This window comes from Myotis lucifugus, unplaced genomic scaffold, assembly GCF_000147115.1.
Source record: "Myotis lucifugus unplaced genomic scaffold, Myoluc2.0 scaffold_52, whole genome shotgun sequence".
In the NCBI taxonomy this organism is placed as follows: Eukaryota; Metazoa; Chordata; class Mammalia; order Chiroptera; family Vespertilionidae; genus Myotis; species Myotis lucifugus.
The window spans coordinates 66,309-86,351 of record NW_005871100.1 but is presented as its reverse complement, the minus strand read 5'-3'; the positions used below and the strand labels follow the sequence as shown (position 1 = coordinate 86,351).

General features: G+C 35.1%; 1 protein-coding gene across 1 annotated transcript in view; it reads right to left on the bottom strand.

Annotated features, from left to right (window-relative positions):
* Window positions 1–20,043, bottom strand: part of LOC102429580 (guanine nucleotide-binding protein G(i) subunit alpha-1) — a 49,194-nt gene that overhangs the window by 9,389 nt on the left and 19,762 nt on the right. Inside the window, exons 2-5 of the mRNA XM_014455849.2 lie at window positions 16,511–16,553; window positions 16,272–16,413; window positions 6,299–6,456; window positions 3,230–3,358 (exon numbers count right to left, since the gene is read on the bottom strand). Of these exons, the coding sequence (XP_014311335.2) occupies window positions 3,230–3,358; window positions 6,299–6,456; window positions 16,272–16,413; window positions 16,511–16,553 (472 nt within the window). The remainder of the gene's footprint in view (window positions 1–3,229; window positions 3,359–6,298; window positions 6,457–16,271; window positions 16,414–16,510; window positions 16,554–20,043) is intronic.

Below are 20,043 nucleotides of genomic sequence, written 5' to 3'. Positions count from 1 at the left end.
TTTATTAAGCAAAAGTTGAAATGCACATAGGGTATGTTATGCAACATAGCAATGACCACTTATATAATGGAAACACTATGCAAAATGGTACATTTCTAAAGCTTCCATTTATCTAGATGGTGAACTAATTAAAATGGTCCCTATTTAAATCTCAGGCAGCAAAAAGAATTTTCCCTGCAGAGCAGTATTGGCCTATAAACCAAATCTGAGTACATCAACCAGTCTTGTTTCTTTTATCATCATTTAAGGGGCCTGCATTCTATTGGTTTAGCTAATAAATTGTTGAGTTCAAGAATACTATATAAAAATTATTCTATGGTAAATGAAAATGAGTAAGCTACAAAAAGGACAGCTGGTAATAAAGATCAAACAAGAACAAAATAAAATTAAAATAATTATACATTTGTTAAATTGCCAAGAAACACAATCTGAAAAGAACTTTACCAAAAAGTTAATGTATTTTTAAAAACTTCTCTGATCAAATGTCACATATTTCCTGACCACTCAATACATAGTAACAACCACTTATGTAATGGAAACACTATGCAAAATGGTACATTTTCACTATGGTAATTATCATCCCCTGAATATTAAATATTTATATCACCTCCTCTAACAATGTAATTTTGTTTATTTTAATCACTTTATATCCCCTACGCTGAACACAGACAAGTACTTATTTGTTGAATAAATAAGTGAACTGTGTCTACAGAATATTTTTAAACACTTTCAAATAATAATAGACTAGCTTTACCATGTTAAAGATCCAGATCTTCCAGTTATGCTGTGGGAATGTTCAATAAAAAAAGCTGTAACCTGATAATTAGGACATCTGACAAGAAATATCTTTAGTTTTTTAAAGTCGAAGTGAATGAGGGTCACTCATATGCTGGTCATAAACAAAGATCCTTTACTCTAAGCCAGTGCTTCTCAAACTTGAGTGCCCAAAATCGCCAGGTGGATGAAGTCACTGCTGCTGACCCCAGGACCCTGCTCTGAAAGCCACTTCCCTAATTCTCAAGCCAGGGAGAAGAATGACTAAGAACTGATACTGTAAACAATAGGATTGTGCAGGGAGCATTAGTCATTGTTTCACACACACATGAGAATTACCTTCAAATTCTAAACTTCTATTTTTAAAAATGTATAAAGATGTATAATATGGTCTTCATATGAAAAGATGAGGCCTCTGACAAGCATCAAATAGGGATGGAATCTGAGTTTTCTTCCATCTGTTTTTAGGAGACGGGGGAGAGGGAAGGATCCTGGAGATCCTGAGATGTGCCTGCTGGCCTCCCTCAGACTCATCTGATACCATTATGGCCGAGACTGACGGTGCAGAGCTAGTGGACCATACATGGATAGCAACCCTACAAATATGACACTGCACTCCAAAACCTATTACACATTCGTATTACTATAAAAAAATAAATAGAAATCTGTCATATTATGATGATCATTTTATAATAGAAGGGATGCTTTAATTCTATATTTGGCAAAAATATAGTAAAATAAACCTGTTGATTCTTTAAAGCAAACAATCCATGTGTGCCTGCCTAATCACAGAGGTGTGGTAAGATAAATTCTTAGAGAATAATGTCTTATTGCTTCATTTTGAATTTAATTCCAATCGTACCACAAAATAAGTGAAATTTAAATTTTACAACAGCAGTTAAAATCAGACAATGAATTACAACACAAACACACTCAAGAGTTCCCCACACACACCCAGGGCCAGGTATCGAGCCTGCAACCGAGGTATGTGCCTTTGACTGGAATGAAACCTGGGACCCTTCAATCTGTAGGCCGACACTGTATTCACTGAGCCAAACTGGCCAGGGCAGATGCCCTAGATTTTATAAAAACAAACCTTAAAGCCTCATTCTAACAGTGAACTTCCTTATAATTAAAATTTCTTCATAATTTTAAGGTAACTATGATAATAGTTCTCAGATATATTAGATTATTTAAAATAGTATTTAAATATTCCTGAGTTTGGTCATTGAATATTCTAGAAGTAGTAAGAAGACCAAAAGAAGGCAAATGATTTCAATAAAAGATAATGAGAGCAACAAACAATCTCCACTGACAGCTTAAAAATATGGAAACAGAAAAAAGAAGTTAAAAGCAGATGTCAAGCCATACCATGTGTTAAAGCACCAAGTTACATGATCAGATAAACTAATTAGGATCTGTATCTCTGTTTAGGAAGCAGGGCAGTGTTTGTTTTTTGGAGGGAAGCTGCTATGGAGAGTTGAAATTAAATTTCAGTTTTCTGGAAAACTCAGCCATGTGAACCACTGAATGTGGGATAAATCAGTGACAAATGACAATAACAAATGTATCTAAAACACTGAAGGAGGGACTCAAAGGTATAGCTGCACACATTTAATGCTTCCCACAGCTGCTGTCAGCTTCTTCAGGAGGTGAGCTGATGTTTGTCTGTTTATTTATCTTTGACTTGGAACCCTTTAATAAGATGCTTTCAGAAATTCTGCTTTATCGTCATTACTGTTTCATATCATTACAGTCACCTGAGGCAAAGTGCAGCAGTTTTTGGCATATTTTGAAAACTGTTACTGGGAAAAGAAAAACATAATTCTGTAAATCTGAATGCAATGTTTACCTGAACTTCCCTGAGCCTGTTTCATTATAAAATGAGAAAACTGGACAAAACGAATTCCAAGATCCCTCCATTTCTGAAAGCCACTGCAATTCAGTGCTTCCCTGCTCAGACCTCAGTAAGTTAATCATCAGGACACTCTAAATTAAAAACATTTTTCATCATTTCAGTTTGCATGAATAAAAATGTTCATGAAAAATTTTAAAAAGGTACTCTTCTTTTGTAGTATTTCCACAAACAAACATATATCCTACCAATAAAACTCTGCCTCTTCCTACCTAAAACTGGATGGCAGAACTGTCTCAAAATATACAGTATTAGAGAGTATCTTCTGTTCAGAAATAAGCACCAAAAACTATTTTTATTTAAATCCCTGTGGAAAATACAGGCAAAAGGAATTTGCACAGCTATTCGTTCTCAAACATATAAATATTCCTAAGAATGTTTCTTGTCCTCTTTCACCCAAATGTTCTTTTGTCCATTATCTGAGAAAATTTTTATAATTTCCGACTCTAAATTTTTAAAAATTTTTATAATTGTACCTTTTTTCATAAACAATGGGTTTTATCTCTTAATTTATGAAGCATATGCTTTGAAGCTACTCACTTAAAGTGAAGATCTTTGAAAGTAAAATGGGTTTCAACAATTCCTGTAGTTTTCACTCGAGTTCTGAGGACATCTTGTTGCGTTGGAATGTAATTTGGCTGTGCTATTCTGTCCAAGTCATTCAAGTAGCTGAAAACAAACAATAAAACAACATGCGAATAGTTAATATGGCCAATAAAGATGTTTAAGTTTCTCTCTTACACAACTCCCACTAAAATCAAAGTGTTTATACTTTTCCAGCCACAAAACTCTTCTACCGTTTTTTAAATGTTATATACTTTGTTTCTGAAGGACAGTATTTAGTAATTCTTGTTAAAAGAAAACAGACTAATAATAACTTCTTAAAAATCACCCAGAATAACTGCACACCGAGTGTTTGTTTCTTAAAATTCTTCCACTTTTTATTTTTTGAGGCAGCACTGTTTATGTTCCAGACATTATCCTTTTGTTGAGATTTAGAAAGTTAGTTTTTGAGAAGACAGTGAGGAAACCCTTTGGCCAAAGGCTGAATTCAATGTTGTTCCTTTTCAACCTGCCTTCAGTTACACACAGGAAAACACTACACGTGACACTTTACTCTGAATTTTACTGGCTTTCTAAATCAACTTTCAAATTTTATTTCTTGCTGATTTTAACCACTCATTCAACACTCTTGGTCAATAATGCCAAATACATTGTGATATCAAAATGTGGTGGTGTCACACAATGCAATTACTTTGTATAATTTGTGTCAAATTATATGGTACAGTCCATGATGTTACAGAAAGTCCATGTGTGCAGAAATTAATGTGAACCTGAGTAGTTAAAGAAGGATTCGAGGATAGTGAGGCGTGTAGCTAGACATCTGGATGATGGGACAGAAAAAAGGAAACGTCGTTCCCATCAGGACAAGCAGTACAACAGTATGGAGGCAGATCTGGGTTCTCAGACAGTAAGGTTGCTAACAGGCCACGCACAACCTAAATTGAGAATCTGGAATCAATCCTACGGTCAGCTGAATGTGAGGAGTGTCCCTGCAGTGCTTGGCAATAATTAGGGCAGAATGTAAAAGACAATTTAGAAAATAAGTTCAGGTACAGGAGGCACTAACTATTTCAACTTTAATTGATGTTATCCTCTGAAACTGTTCCTTAGCTATTGAGACTGGGTCTTGCAAACAAAAGAACTCAATAAATACTGGACTCGCTGCAGAAGAAGCTGGACAACTATCCAAACACTGAATTAGTGACCAAAAATGTTTTAGACATTTAGGTACATGTATCTGGTGTTGCCATACAAAAATACACAGAGATACAATAGCTTGAGTTATCTGTATTGTACTTACTTGATTTAAAAGAATCTTATTATCTTTTATTGTATTGGTAATAATCCCCCTGTACTTTATCTGTTTTTAATTCCACATACATAATGTTATACCTTATTATTGTAAATAATAATTTGGTTTAATAAACCAAACAGGCCATGGCAAGATTTTACTAACTGTCCCTATAAAATACAAAGCTACTTTTATTTAAAATGTGCTCTGATTACTCATAAATACATTTCTTTGCTTAAAACTGCTATAATTCTAATAGTCTAAAAATAATGCACATTTATATTTCAACAAGATAATGAAGACAGACTTTGCTGCATTGCCAGTGTAGTGGCAGAGAGAGAAAATAATCAAATACTCTCAATACAAGTAGAAATTAAGTGAATTCAAAATAAATGTAAATCTGTGAGTGCTAGGAAAGAAAATATATCATAATATGAGTACATAAAACAGGGAGGCAAGCACCTACTCAGTGAGTCAAGGAATATTTATTTCCTAGTAGAAGTGACACCAGTGGGAGAGATGGGGTACCTATTCAGTAAGAAATGTCATATGTGTGTGTGTGTATACATATATACACATATATATGCTACATATGTGATAATATATATGGTTTACATACTTGTAAAATATTTAAAATATAGTTTTATAAAAATGCTAAGGGTTACATAGTAACACATATCATTTATTCATTCACACTAAATCATTCATGTAACACACACTGAATACTCTGAAGTGCCATAAATGACATGCTATACAATAAGCCTAGCCATGCTTTTCACTGTGGCAATATGTATTTATTTAGACCAGTGGTCAGCAACTGGTGGTCTGCAGACCACAGGTGGTCCGTGAGGTCCAAAAGGTTGGCGACCGCTGATCTAGACTCTGGTTAGGTTACCAGTCACCTTCAATCTAACCTCACTTGTGTCCCTCTGATCCCATAGCTCTGTCAAGAAAATGGAACAAACTTGGAAAGTAAAGCGAGTGCACAGCACAATTTTAAGGCCAATGAATGCTACTCGTATCATATCTGACATTGCTGAGTATGTGTGCCAATTATGGAAACCAATACTTGACTTTTTATTCTCTGTAGATCACCAAGCAGAATACTCCCCAATGAGCTCCTATCACAACTTGCTTTACAAACTTTCTGGGCCACCATCTGGAAAATCAGGGCAGACTTTTCTTCAAAAAACTGACTTAGATATCTGTAAACAATGTCTAACGCAACAGGGCACATCCAAGGACAATTTTCAAGCTTAGCGCTATTTTACTCGGTGAGAACCTATCTTGGAATCACCATGTGCCCCTTCAAAGGGGTGCATGTCATCCAGCTGCCTGACACTGGACAAGTCACTGTTCTCAGGCACTATTAGTATGATGGAAAGAACCCAAACAAGTTACCCTTCCCTTTGGCTAGTCTCAGGCAAACCAGAGGTACACCCACATTGGGAAGAAGCTTCGGGAAGTTCCAATTACTTTCTTGGAAATATACTGGACACCGTCCCATTCTACATTTTCAATTTGAGTTACATAAGCATGAGTCTCTTGAGACACTTTTAAACACAAAGGAACTAACAACATTGCTATCTACAAACACACATAAAAGACAGAAAGTTTTCAAACATTGTCATTTGGAGAATCCTGAGTTTTACACGAATGTGTTAGCCAGTTCTGCAGTAAAACTGACTTGGAGGTAGACTTAATTTGCAAGTAATTACTCATGACCGTTTACTTCTGACGTTAGGATTACTTACTATGCTGCAGAGTCATTAAGCTGGTACTCTCGGGATCTGTTGAAACAGGCTTGCACACCACTATCTTTCCACAATCTCTTTATAACTCCGGCAAGTTCTGCAGTCATGAAACCTTCTTCAGCGGCTCCAGCAAGCACAAAGAGCTGGCGTGCATCATCCTGAACATTCAAAGACCATATTTAAAAAAAAAAAGTAAAAAGAACACTTTACAGATAAAAAGTACAAAGGGAGCATCATAGATGACTAAAAGTGCAACAGTGAATTTCCTTTCTGTTTTTTTGTTGGTATCATAACTTTATTTCTCTAAAGCGCCACTTCAAAAAGTTGGTTCACCCAAAAGAGCATAATCTTGACTCATGTGTCTATGTTTTGTGGGTTTTTTTTGTGATAGCTATCAAGGCACGAGGGAGCTGGAAGAAAGACTACACTTACAGCTCCTGAGGGGACATAGTAATCAACCTTCCACTGACAGTCTGTTGTACACTGAAGATTATCCCTTCTGAGAAAACAAAAGAATGTATGCCTTGCCACTCCTTCCCCAAAATGTGTCTAATCTAAGAAACACATGAACAATGCTAGAGATTATTTTAAAATAGAATTTAATTAACTGTTATCTTTCTGATGTTCTTTATAGAAGCAAATTAAGTTCAAAGAAGAGAGAAATCAATGTGGACATAAGCAAGACTAATTTCACAGAATGATCTGAGGTTTTCAGAAGATTTTGAAGGTCTACAGTAGTCCCCTTATCTGCAGTTTTTTCTCTGCAGTTTCATTTACCCATGGTCAACGTCTCCATACACTGACATGGTCATTACTCCATGACCCAGGATCACCTGAAGCAGATGATCCTCCTCCTGAAATATCACCAGAAGGTCAGGAGTAGTCTAGTGCTAGATCACAGTGCCTACGTGATTCACCTCCCTGCATCTCTCAACACGTAGGCATTTTATCAACACACACCATCACAAGAAGGCTGAGTACAGTACCATAAGATATTTGAGAGGTATAGAGAGACACCACATTCACATAATTTTTATTATAGTATATTGTTATAATTGTTCTGTTTTATTAATTATTGTGTCAATCACTTACTGTGCCTAAATTATGTTAAACTTCATCTCAGGTATGTGTACAGGAAAAACATAGTATATAAATATATAAATACATTTAAATGATTCAATACTATTCCTGATTTTAGGTATCCCCTGGGGGTCTTGGAACATAACCCCACAGATAAGGGGAGACTACTGCACATTAAAATCAATGGGTCAGGAGGTAGGGGCAGGTGTTTGCTAATGCAGATATAGGAAACAAAATAAGAACAGCTTTGGAATAGAAAAAATCATGATGCATATAGAAGACAACATGCAAAAAATTTAAATAAAGGAATACTATATATAAAGTTAATTAAATTTCCTTAGGTTCTGAGATTATAAATGTGTACAGTTATTCTTAATCCACAGGTAATCAAGCACTGTAGGCCAGTGCGATCAAAAAAAAAAATCTAACTTGAGCTGCTCATAAAATTCTAAGTTTTCTAATAGATTTCAAAATGTGACAAAAGGTGAAATTAACTTGACAATATATTTTATTTAACCTATATATAAAATATCACTTCAACATGCTGTCAAGACATTTCAGAGTCTTTTTTTAAAATATGTGTAGTCTTCAAAATCTGGTGTTTACTTTATACAGAGAGCACATCTCAATTCAGACTAGACACTTTCCAGATACTCAATAGCCACATGTGGGTAGCAGTTACAGTGCTGGATAACACAACACTAGTCTTTAGGTTTTCACATAGTTCATCAAAAGTGGGGGAGATGGGAAGCTGCTATCTCCACAGATATTCTCCTTAGCCTGAGACTGGTAGCTTGATGTTAGCTGGGGGGATAATCCCTACTTTTCTCAATGGGCATGTTTTCAAAGTACTGTAGTAGATGTTTACAAAGCGATGGTACACATTATGACAAGGTGTACAGAAGAGAAGCGTTTGGTGACACAGACTAACAGAGAGTACTAGCTATCAATATAAATTCATTCTGCTGCCAATTTGTGAAGCATTTTCAGATGGAGCCATCATGAAACATAATTAAGTCTCTCAGCATGGGAACATATTAATCAGCGTATGTTTCCCTTTTTAGTAAATCACAAGAGAAATGCATGCGAGCAAGTAATTCTTAGCACTAACTCCAGTAAACAATTATTCACTTTTCCTAATAATTACATATATATACATATATATATATTCACTTTTCCTAATAATTACATATATATATGTATATATGTATGAGAAATTCCTAAATTTGGTCACTTTTATTAAACATCAAACAATGTTCTTCATCCATTTTAGAAAAAGTGCTTTTTACTTAGTGAGTTTTTTAAATGAGTTTTCATTATGACATATTTATTCAATTGCAATAAAATGTCTTGAGAGAAAAGACTAATATCCTCTAATATGGGTTATAAAATCACATTCTCTTCACACTTTCTAGGAAGAAGCCTGAAGAAAAGACTTGAGAAACTTGGAAGCTATATTTATGAAATGTGCCCTCTGTGACATTCAAAAATGTCTCCTCCTCATCAAATGTAAAATAGGCTCTTTCCCTTGAAAAAATAATTGGAATATTCATTTCCATGTCATTAGCAGGGCATTCAGCTATCTGGAGATGAGGTAATAAATTTAAGCAGGAAGGTACTTTAGAAATTAGTCTACATATTTTTTGGTTTTGTATAAAAAGAACTCAAGACATAGAGAGGTTAAACAACTTATTTAAAGTTCCACAAATAATTAGTCACCCAATCACACATATTAGTCAGTCAACAATGAGTAAATAACCATGGCCTAAGACAGGATAAATTAAAAATAGCAAAATAATGACAATGATCCCATGTTGCCATTTAATGAGGTTTCTCAAGATTCGGGTAAATTAATGTTACTCAGAAATATTTATAAACAAGAGTAGCGTGTACCCAAACAGTGTGACATAGAGCGGAAAAGGATTGGGACTATTGAAGTAAAGACTGGAATTTAGTCAGAAGGACTACAGGTTGGTAGAGCTTTTTACAGAACTCATTTGTGATGTTAAAAAGAAGTGTTATTTGCCAGGCAACTGTAAGTAGCAAGAAAATCCTTTGGACGTAGCCAAGTTATTGTTTTCAGAACTAAATGAAAATAAGATGGTTTAGAAGCTGTAAGTTCCAGTTGATATAACTGCATGCTTTGATAACTCAGCAAAATAACTAAAATGCTAGTGTGTCAAGAGACATAATATGGCCCCATTTCCCACTGGTGGTCAGGGAACACCTGACATGCTGCATTTATTGAGCGACAGCACATTTTATTTGAAGCTGTCAGCCACTCTGTGAGAACTCAGAAGAGTCTGTCCAGGATGGGGAAGAGAGCTTTTGAGGGATCATGGTGGCTGTCCTCTGACATATTAAGTAAGGGTCATTAAAGGTAAGAAAGAGCCAATTTTGTATTTGGAAACAGTGCAGAAAAAGGAGAATTCTTACGGTAGAAGATATCAATTTCAATTCTATAAGAAGAACACTTTTTATGATCAAAGCTATCTAAAACTAAAGAAAGGAATGAGACTGCAATTTTTAAACACGGGCTAAATGATTCTTTACTGTGACAGAGCGGACAGATTTATTAATGAGATTAGAGTTTAAGTAGAAAATACCAGAAAGCACTTCTACAATACAAACTAAAAAAAATATGATAGTCTTATAATATACTGATGTCATGATTGATATATGTATGGAAATCTTTAGTTTTAATGGTAGAGCTCAATCATTTCATTAATAACTTTGCCAACAATCCTGGACAGCACATATGAGAACTATTCATATATTTAATCCACCACAACTCTATAATACATAACTCCTACAATTTGAAGACGGTTATACTGCTTCCATCAGAGTTAATGTGCCCCTAAGGAAATCCTAAGAACTTGAATGGAGTCACCATTTCATGGTAGCAATCCAAGACTTTAAGGAATTACTTTGAATAAAAAAATACATAAATGTAAAACATTTTTCTCTAAAAATGCAAGTGTAATCAAAGTGAAAATGACAGGCAAGGAAGTTATTTTTCTTTTTTTCCTAGAGCACTGCTTAAAAGGGGTGAAAAGACTAAAATCAAAAGAATCTAAGTTAATTTTAACTAAACAGCAATGGCAACAATTCTTAACTGCAGTGAGCGCGAGCGTCATTGTGTCAGAAAGGGAGATTACAATAAATGTGTTACTCAAATACAACTTTTATGCATCTTATAAATGTATATTTTTATTTTCAAGTTAATAGAATAAAAAATGTTGAAGGGTTCTTTATATGGACAATAGAACCTTTTGCTAAAAGAGATACCGAAATATGATAATCGATCCAAGAATTGGGGGAACTAGAAAAATAGTGTGCTGGAGGCACATACTACATTTCCAATGAAGGTTAATATCCCTTTGCTATACACATCAATCAATATTTCTCAGAATCGAAAACAATATCATCCTATATAATTTTAGTTCTCAAACATAAGCCAGAATACAAAACCAAACACTCCCTTGGAAAAATAACAAGTAGAAATAACTAGGAACATTTTGAAAAATACTGGGGAGAGTGGGTTAAAATGATCAGATATGAAAAGCCTGCAATGTATATAACAATGGTGTGAATGTAGATCAACAGGAAAAAGAACCCTAAATCTGAAGTTATATGATAGTTGGCAAGGTAAATTAGTAGGGAAGAATATGACTGTTCAAAAAAATTAATAATTAAGATAGCCATCTAAAGAAAGTAGTAATGTCGATCCTTACTCCATACATATAACAAAATGAGTTTGAGGCATTAAAGAACAAACATAAGAAGCAAAGTTAAATTTTACTCCCCTAAAATACTTTTGAAATAGCATGAATATTTGGTAAATCTTTGGTTTAAAGATTTTTCTAAATTTAAACATAATGGAAGAAATAATAAGGGAAGATTTAAATAAATGAAAACCATAGGTTAAGGCAAGCAAAATGCAAGAGAACATATATATCAGTGGTTCTTAATCTGTGGGTCGCGACCCCTTTGGCGGTTGAACGACCCTTTCACAGGGGTCGCCTAAGACCATCCTGCATATCAGATATTTACATTACGATTCATAACAGTAGCAACATTACAGTTATGAAGTAGCAACGAAAATAATTTTATGGTTGGGTCACAATATGAGGAACTGTATTTAAAGGGCCAGAAGGTTGAGAACCATTGATATATATTAGTGGGCAAAGGATTAATACATATGTACATACAAACAAGCAAATAGGTAACTGATACACCAAGACTCCAATAGGTAAATAAATAAGGGATAAAATAGACCACTAACAGAGAAACAAATCAGTAATACTTTCAACAATAAGGATTTTTAAAAAATTAAATGCTTTAAGCCCTTAAAAATAGTCATTAATGATAACAAAACTATAAAATTGTACTAAAAATTGAAAATGTAAATGAAATTGAAAGAAAATTGAATAAATTACTCAGTAGTTTTTCAATGTAACACTCATAAATTTTGCTACTTAGAGTGCTAAGAAAAGGTCTTGTCCTAAGCTCCTGCTAGGAAGGCAAATTGGTACAACCTTTCTTAAAAGCAATCTGCAAAACCTGGCAGACAGACATAAACTAACTAAAGAAATTAATTACAAATTAGAGGAACAGAGAAGTAGCCATTGTACAGGAGCCAGCTGAGGCATTAGGGAGACCGAGAGCTTGTTTAAGTCAACTCAGGGCAAGGTTTTCTGCTCCGTATAGCCCAAAGTTATTCCAACTTAAGTACTTGTCAAACTATCTGTGATGAAGGCCAGTCTGTGTTTTGATTTCTTTTTGTTTCCCAACTATTTCAGAACTAACACTATTAGAAAAATAAAATTTAAATGACAAAGTACTATATAAACCCATTTTCTTAAACTATCAGAGTTAATATATAAATTAGTTACTCTACCAATGCTTAGAAATCTATCTGAATCAGTGGTTCTCAACCTGTGGGTCGCTACTCCTTTGGCGGTTGAACGACCCTTTCACAGGGGTCGCCTAAGACCATCGGAAAACACATATTTCGATCGTCTTAGGAACCGAACCGAGACACCGCTCCTCTAGCCGTCTGCAGGCGGGTCCGCCCACATGCAGATAAGCCAACATACGAGTACCCGGCGTATTAAAGGGTCGCGGCATTAGGAAGGTTGAGAACCACTGGAATGCTGACTCTTAATTCTGTACTCATCCTGTGCTTATGGACAGAAACTGGTCCATGGGCCACTTAGAGCCACACTGTTTTAAGCAATGCAGTGTCTTGGACATGCTAATCTGCCCATACATAATGCTTCCCTAGCTTCACACTACTAGAAGGATCTAATTTATCAATACATCATCATCCAGAGACTGAATACACGAATTCTGAGAGAGTTTTGAAAGGATACTAGGTACAAAATTCCATTGCTCTAAGTCATCCTTAAAAACAATTTTGTTTCCTCTCATTTTAAATAACTAATGTGTAATATGCTTTGCAAATCTAGTAGTTGCCAAATATGAAGCAAACCACAGCAAATAAGTCAGCATCTCTTAAAATGTTCATTCTTTTTAGGCAATTGTCACCCAATTAACCTACATATTAAGATGTAATTCTAAACAAGATACCAACAGGCTTTTTGTTTGTTTTGTCTCAACAGGGATGTGAGGAAACTGATTCTCAAGTTCAGACACACATAATAATAACCTTGGTATTTTGGTAAGAGAACAGTAAGATGCATCTCTTACCCTACCAAATACCAAATCCTATGAAGCAACAGAGACTAAAATAATGTGATTTCGACCAGAATAATAATAGTGGTATAATAATTATAAATAATCACAATAGCAGCAGCAAACATCTATTGAGCATTTATTACGACCAAAGCATGTGGTAAACACTTGATGTTCATTATGTCATTACTGTTCACTACCTTCCAAAGTAGATGTTATTATTATTTCCATCTTATTATAATGAAACTAGAGACCTGATGCACAGAAATTCATGCAAGGGGCTCAGCCCTCGTAGCCCCAGCTGCCCCCTAGGCCCTCGCAGCAGCCCCAGGTGTCCCATGGGCCCCAGCTGCCTTGCGGCCCCAACCCCCACCCACTGGTCGAAGGTTGTCCAGGAAGGTCATTCTGCCATCCGGTCTAATTAGCATATTAGCTCTTTATTATATAGGATAATCTTATAGAGTTAAAAATTTAATAAGTGACTGACCTAGGAAAGAAAACAATATATCAGTGGGGAAAAAGAATGCAGCCCAGAAACACAGACAATTTAATGCTAATGGTCACATTTTCAAGTCACTGAGAAATGGAGTATTTAATAAATGGTTGTAAGGCAAGAGATGATCAGATTATAACATACATTTAGATTATACAATCTCACATTTCCAGGTGGGTGAAGATATAAATTTAAAGAAATAAAACTAAACATTCTAGAAAAATAAGAGTAGTTTTCAAGTAATTTTAAGTTGAATATCTAACAAGACACAACATAGAAGTCAGAATCAACTGCAAAAGCAAAATTAAGAGTTCTGTAATAAGAAAAATACTATTTAAAAAAAGGGAAAGAAATATATTGAGAAAAAAAATTGCAAAATATAAAAAGGGTTAATATCCTTGATATTTCAAGAGACACAATGTGAGTAGGACAAGTAATTTAACAGAATTGAGTGAAGAACATTAAGAAGAGTGCATGAAAGAAAAAAAAAAGATTTCTCACCTCACTAAAAATCGGGAAAACAAAAACTAAAAAAGAAAAAGAGAAATACTTTTCACTCATGAGATACTAAAAATTAAAATGTTGATAATATCTAAATTGGCCAGAGTGTGGTAGACACTGATGCACAATTTCTAGAAAAGACTATTCATGTTGCTTTTCTTCTAAAAGCAAATCTGCGGTACTTATCAAAATTAAAAATCTAGTTATCCTTCAACTCAACGATAATACTTCCAGGAATTAATTATTTAGAAATAGAAATATATTTACCCTTTGAATATATTGTTTCTTATTTTATAGAATGCACTTTCCCTATTTTTGTCTAGGAAATTTTCACACGTTTCATTACCAAGCTTCAAGTTCCTTCCTCATGCCCAGGCCATGTTTAATTCATCTCTATTTCTTAGCACACTTCCAAGAGCCTTGAAGTTATGTGTAAGCTTATGTAGAAGCAAGTCAACAGAAGACAGAGTGAACTGATCAAAAAGTGGAAGCATGAACACATTTGCCTGAAGTGGTTAACAATAGCTATCATAAAACAGAGCAGGCTGAGGGTGAACAGTGGCTAGAGTACAACTAGAGTCCAAAAGGAGTGGTGAGAGCAGTTACTTTCAGTCCTGAAACAAAGTCCAAGTTATATTGTTTTTTCTTCTAAAAAGGCAGAAAATGGCAACATTCTTTGAGGGGAAAATAAGAAATAAAAAGACTTCATAAACAACTGCTTGCATTGACCCTTCATTACTTCTTGGAGGCCACAAAACCTTGCTCTCTAATCACATGTAAGATATGAATGCAGAATACTCAATATGAGAATTTGATAAAAGGTTCAAATGACCATAATCAGAATTAGTGTAAAGTATAATTTATATAAATTCTTGACTTCTATCTAAGGGTGGTTCCCTTCTGTGTAAGACTAAGAGCTCAAAAAGCATTTGATAAAAGTTACAGACTAAATGGACAGTAGATAAAGCAAAAAATGTCTGGATATGATCAAATCTTGTTTCAGAAATGACAATTTAGAAGAAAGTTATGAATTATTATTGAAAACAATCTTAAAATCTACTTGAAAATAGTAATTCATTACACTAAGCTTTTAAATCTTTGTTTAAAAGGAGATGGTTAGAAAATTAATATGGCCTAGTAACCTATAAAGAAATGTTAGGGTAACAAAAAAACAACAACAGATTTTATGGATTTATCTAATGCAGTGATGGGGAACCTATGACACGCATGTCAGAGGTGACACGCGAACTCATTTTTTTGGTTGATTTTTCTTTGTTAAATGGCATTTAAATATATAAAGTAAATATCAAAAATATAAGTCTTTGTTTTACTATGGTTGCAAAAATCAAAAAATTTCTATATGTGACACGGCACCAGAGTTAAGTTAGGGTTTTTCAAAATGCTGACACGCCGAGCTCAAAAGGTTCGCCATCACTGATCTAATGTATATTTTCTAAGGTTGCCTTCATTCATTTTTTTCCCTATTAAGTATGAATAGCCTCTATATAAAAAAATCATAAATACATCTACTTTATACAAAAAAAATTAAAAATTAAGCTGAAGATTCAGTTAACATTTTCTAGGAAGGTCAAGTTTTATACCAGTTATTAAAAAAAAATATATCAGTGAAGAAAAAACTATACACAAAAAATGAAACTTGTCTCCTAAGGTCCTTGTCTTTAGCTCTGACATTCTGATATGTGTATCCTCATAGCCAGTTATTTTCCTATTCTAAAGACATGCAAGCTTTTATTCTGTTTTCATTATAAGAGATTAGATTGCTTTTTAGTCTGGGCACGAATACAAATAATTAGATCATTTCAGCATTCCAAATTATAAAAACAAATTTAGAAGAATGCCAGTGTAGGCAGTTTACTAAACTCAGCAGTAATGACTAAAATTTGTTATGGAGATAGGGAGGAACCCAATATCACATGATATATAGAAAACATGGCAGCAGTTATTAAATTGTCCAAATCTTCTGATGGATAAGGAGAATTTTCTAGCTATAAAGGGGAGATCACACACTCCGTGTATTCTTATTTCATTCACTTCTAAAGCTTCTGACTTCACTCACCATCCTTTGATTCCTTTTATAAAATGGTACTGAGATACCTGATAAATCTGTTTTGTGGTTTGGTATTATGCCAGTTATTATTCTTTATACTCATCAGGCCTGCTCCGAAGAATTTAATAACTTACCGCCCGAGCTGAGTCACCGAAGTCTATCTTCAACCTCCCCATGGCTCTAATGATAGCAATAATTGACTGAATGGTGTTACTGTAGACCACTGCTTTGTACTGTTTACATTCTTCTTCCGAATAGCCAGCCTCATGGATAATTCTAATGAAACAAAGGGAAAAAGAAAACACTTACTTCCTTTGATGGAAGGGTACATTTTAACACAAAAATACAAACTTAATGTTTTAAATCTACTTACTTCATTTGCTTCACAATTGTACTTTTCCCAGATTCACCAGCACCTAAAAAAGGTAAAATTGTATAGAATAAGGCATTTTTAACTTCATCAGATGTATATCCAACTTTGTTTTTCTTTCTCCTTCTGTCTCTTACGGTGGAATTTTATTTTATATCAAAACTATCTTTGTTGTTTTCCAAACACATAGACAAGTTCCCAAAAATAAGTTCCATCTGTTTATTACTTCATAATACTTAAATAAGTAAAACTCAAGTGAAAAAAATCCTTTTATTGTTGTCCACATATATTCTTCAAAGAATTAAAAATTTCAATCTATAAATTAAAGCACTATAAATAAGTTTTATTCAAGATTTTCAGCTTCCCATTAAAACATGTTTTAACTGCCTGGCCAATAATCATAATTTTACCTTTGACTTTTGGGGTGTAGATGGCAGTGATGCCAAGAAGTCACATAAAAGTAATTTTTAAATATTATACATTAAAATAGCCACGTCTCGTGCAATGTATGTTCTACCACCATTATTATCACCAACATGATTTGCTGCACCAGGAGGCAATGGCTTATGCAGGGCAAAAAGGTCTCCCCCTGTTTTTCTATCTTCCTTGTCAACCAAGTGACAAGGGCTCCTTAGCCCATTCTAAACCTCTCCTTCACTCTCTACTAATGTAAGGTCTCCACACAATGTGAGTCCCTGCCAGTATGCCATCGTAATATAAAAATGTTACTAATGAAATGGCCTTTATAAAGTAGTGCTCTCTTATCCTTCACACTTAACAGTAGCTACTCTCTTTACATAAATTAGATCAATTATTTGTCAGGCTTATCCTGATTGGTAGATACTGAGAACATCTGTGTATAGAACATAAATAAGATATTACAATTCTACTGTTTAGTTCTGTGATTTTAAACTGGTGTGCCCCAGCACACTGGTGAGCTGCAAGAATTTTTAAAACATGCAATACCTGACTATTTAGTCAGGGGCCTGGATCTTTCTCCTTAAATTGTCAAAAAAAAAAAAGACAATAGCTAACACAACGACAGCTGTCCAGTATGAATGAATCAAAATTATACCCATTTTTTGTCAGATTGGCAAAAATATGTATTTTTTGTTGTGCCGCAGAATTTTAGAAATTAGTTTATGTACCATGAGATGAAAAGGGTTGAAAATCGCTGGTTTAGCTGCACATTGTCCTTGGCCACAGCTACATATCATGAACATATTTATTGCCATTTGAGTGACAGGGCTCAGGATTTTCATTATCTGGGCTATATTCCCATTTCTCCTAGCCATTCCTCCAGTGCTTTATGCTCCCAGCATTACTGAATACAACTTATAGTTCCAAGAACACCTACTGCTGATCATGCCACAAATCTTCAAACAGTTTCCCTTAACAAAATGTGATTTGCTCTACTTCCTCTTGCCACCCTGGTGATCCTCTATCAACCATCACACTTATCTCCATCAACCTTTCCTGACCCACTCCCCATGTGATCCCCGTTGCCTCTGACTTTGCACTTATTTCTATTTGAATTCTCAGCAGCTACCTTGTGTTAGACACACAATCAACCAGAAATGTAGTTGAATTTATTTAAGCTATTTACGACTGATACAATTAGATGGCACATTTCTGGGCTTCCTTCTCTTTACCCCTCTCCCCCTCCAGCTATACACACACACACACACACACACACAAATTATCAGAGGAATTTGAGAACAGGCCATAGTTAAATGTCCTATTTGAAATTCTTTAGAGGAAATATTGCTTAAATTTTACTTGTGATTTGATATTCAAATTATTTTCCCAAGATATCAGTACATTAAGTAGAAAAGCAGGAGCTGAATAAAGAATGAGGGCATTCTTCATTTCCAGATAGCTTTGAACCTTTCTGGGAGTCTGCCAATAAAAATAATTCCAAGATAAACAACCCATTATTTATTAATTAACAACAGTGTACTTAGTTCTGTGAAAAAGCACAATTGTAAGCATATGGCTCACACATTTCTCTAATTCGAGAGGTCCACCCAAGTATCACACCCAGGCTGTTCCCAGCAGGGCTATCTTCAAGAAGGACTTGTGGGTTCCTAGGGCACTGTAAACTGAGTCAGCAGGAGCCATGCTATAATGGAACCATCTAGATCCCAGTATCCATCCATACACAAAGGGGATTCCATAGGCACAGTGAGCTTCACTGAACAGCCAGCCACCCACGGTGCATCCTGTCAGTGAAACAGCGCAACAATTCAAATGGCTAGAGAAGGGCTTACTACCTGAGATAGGCTGGTAGGGTCTGAGAGCCACTCAAGGAGAAACATCAGAAATAGTAAAGAACATAATCATTACCAGTCAAACTACATATAACACAGGTAAAAATTTTTAAATCTTCATGAGAAAAACAAAACAAAAATTTCCTGGTGTTAGACATTATCTTAAATTCTAATTCACTGCATATCTCTTAAAATAACTGGTGGCATGAGACACTTAGTTTACTTTGCAAGAGCATCTAGTCAAAGGCTTGTGGCTCAAAAAAAATCCCGATATCTGTTTAACATTAAAGTAGGGGGATGGCTTTCTTGTTAATTGAATTTCTACTTAATTTCTTGCTAGTAGCAAGTACTCTTTGTGGAATACGTGTCCTACAGGCAGAAGTGCCGAAAAAAAAATCTTTCAAAGCTTGGCAATTTATGTAACTAGATTTCAATTCTCACTTCTATGCAGAGAAAATTACAAATGCTGCACAGTTATGGTTCCAACATTCTAAATACTGGCATTCTTTCAACCTAGCATAGAGGGAGAGTTAGTTAAAGGTTGTTCTCAAGTCCACACAGTCATGTTTGAGAAACTGGCTGAAAGCAATATGTAAAAACAAAAATAACCCCTCAAAGTTAGTGGAGGGGCAAGAAAGAAAAGGGTAAATTTTCCTAACAATACTCAGCTAGGCGGCTATTGCTTTTCACCTAAATCCAGGTGGGTTTAAAAGGTTGGGAGCACCCTTCTTTTAAGAAGAAACAAGGACTATATAACATGTATTGGTCAGGAAAGATCGAAGTGTGTGACCACTGCAGTCACTAGGTCAGGCTGGTCAAGGTAACCATGTGGCCTGTAAAGTAACTGTCAACAAGGTGGTTGGTCACTGAACTGAGAGAGACTTTAGAAGAGTAGGAAGGGAGACTGTAACTCCCAAAGAGCCAAGAATGTATGCAGTGTGGTTGGTCATGTTTGGCCAGTAACTATAAAGACAAAGGTGAGATCAGTAAGGTGGTCCCTCAGGCCTCTCTCTAAGGAGGAAGTGACTGATGGAAAATGGCACCTCTGAGAGCAAATATTGAGCACAGCAGGTGCACAAAGTGGAGCTCAGCATTGATGCTAAGGCACCACAGCGATGGTGAAAGGACAAAGGAGCATCCCTCAGTAACACAGACGGAACTCCTCTGCAGTTAGGGGGGCGTGAGGCAGCTATTAAAATGCTAATCTACATTTTAAGAAATCCTACTTTTTGATGTAGAAGGAACAAATTAAAATTTTTACATTCA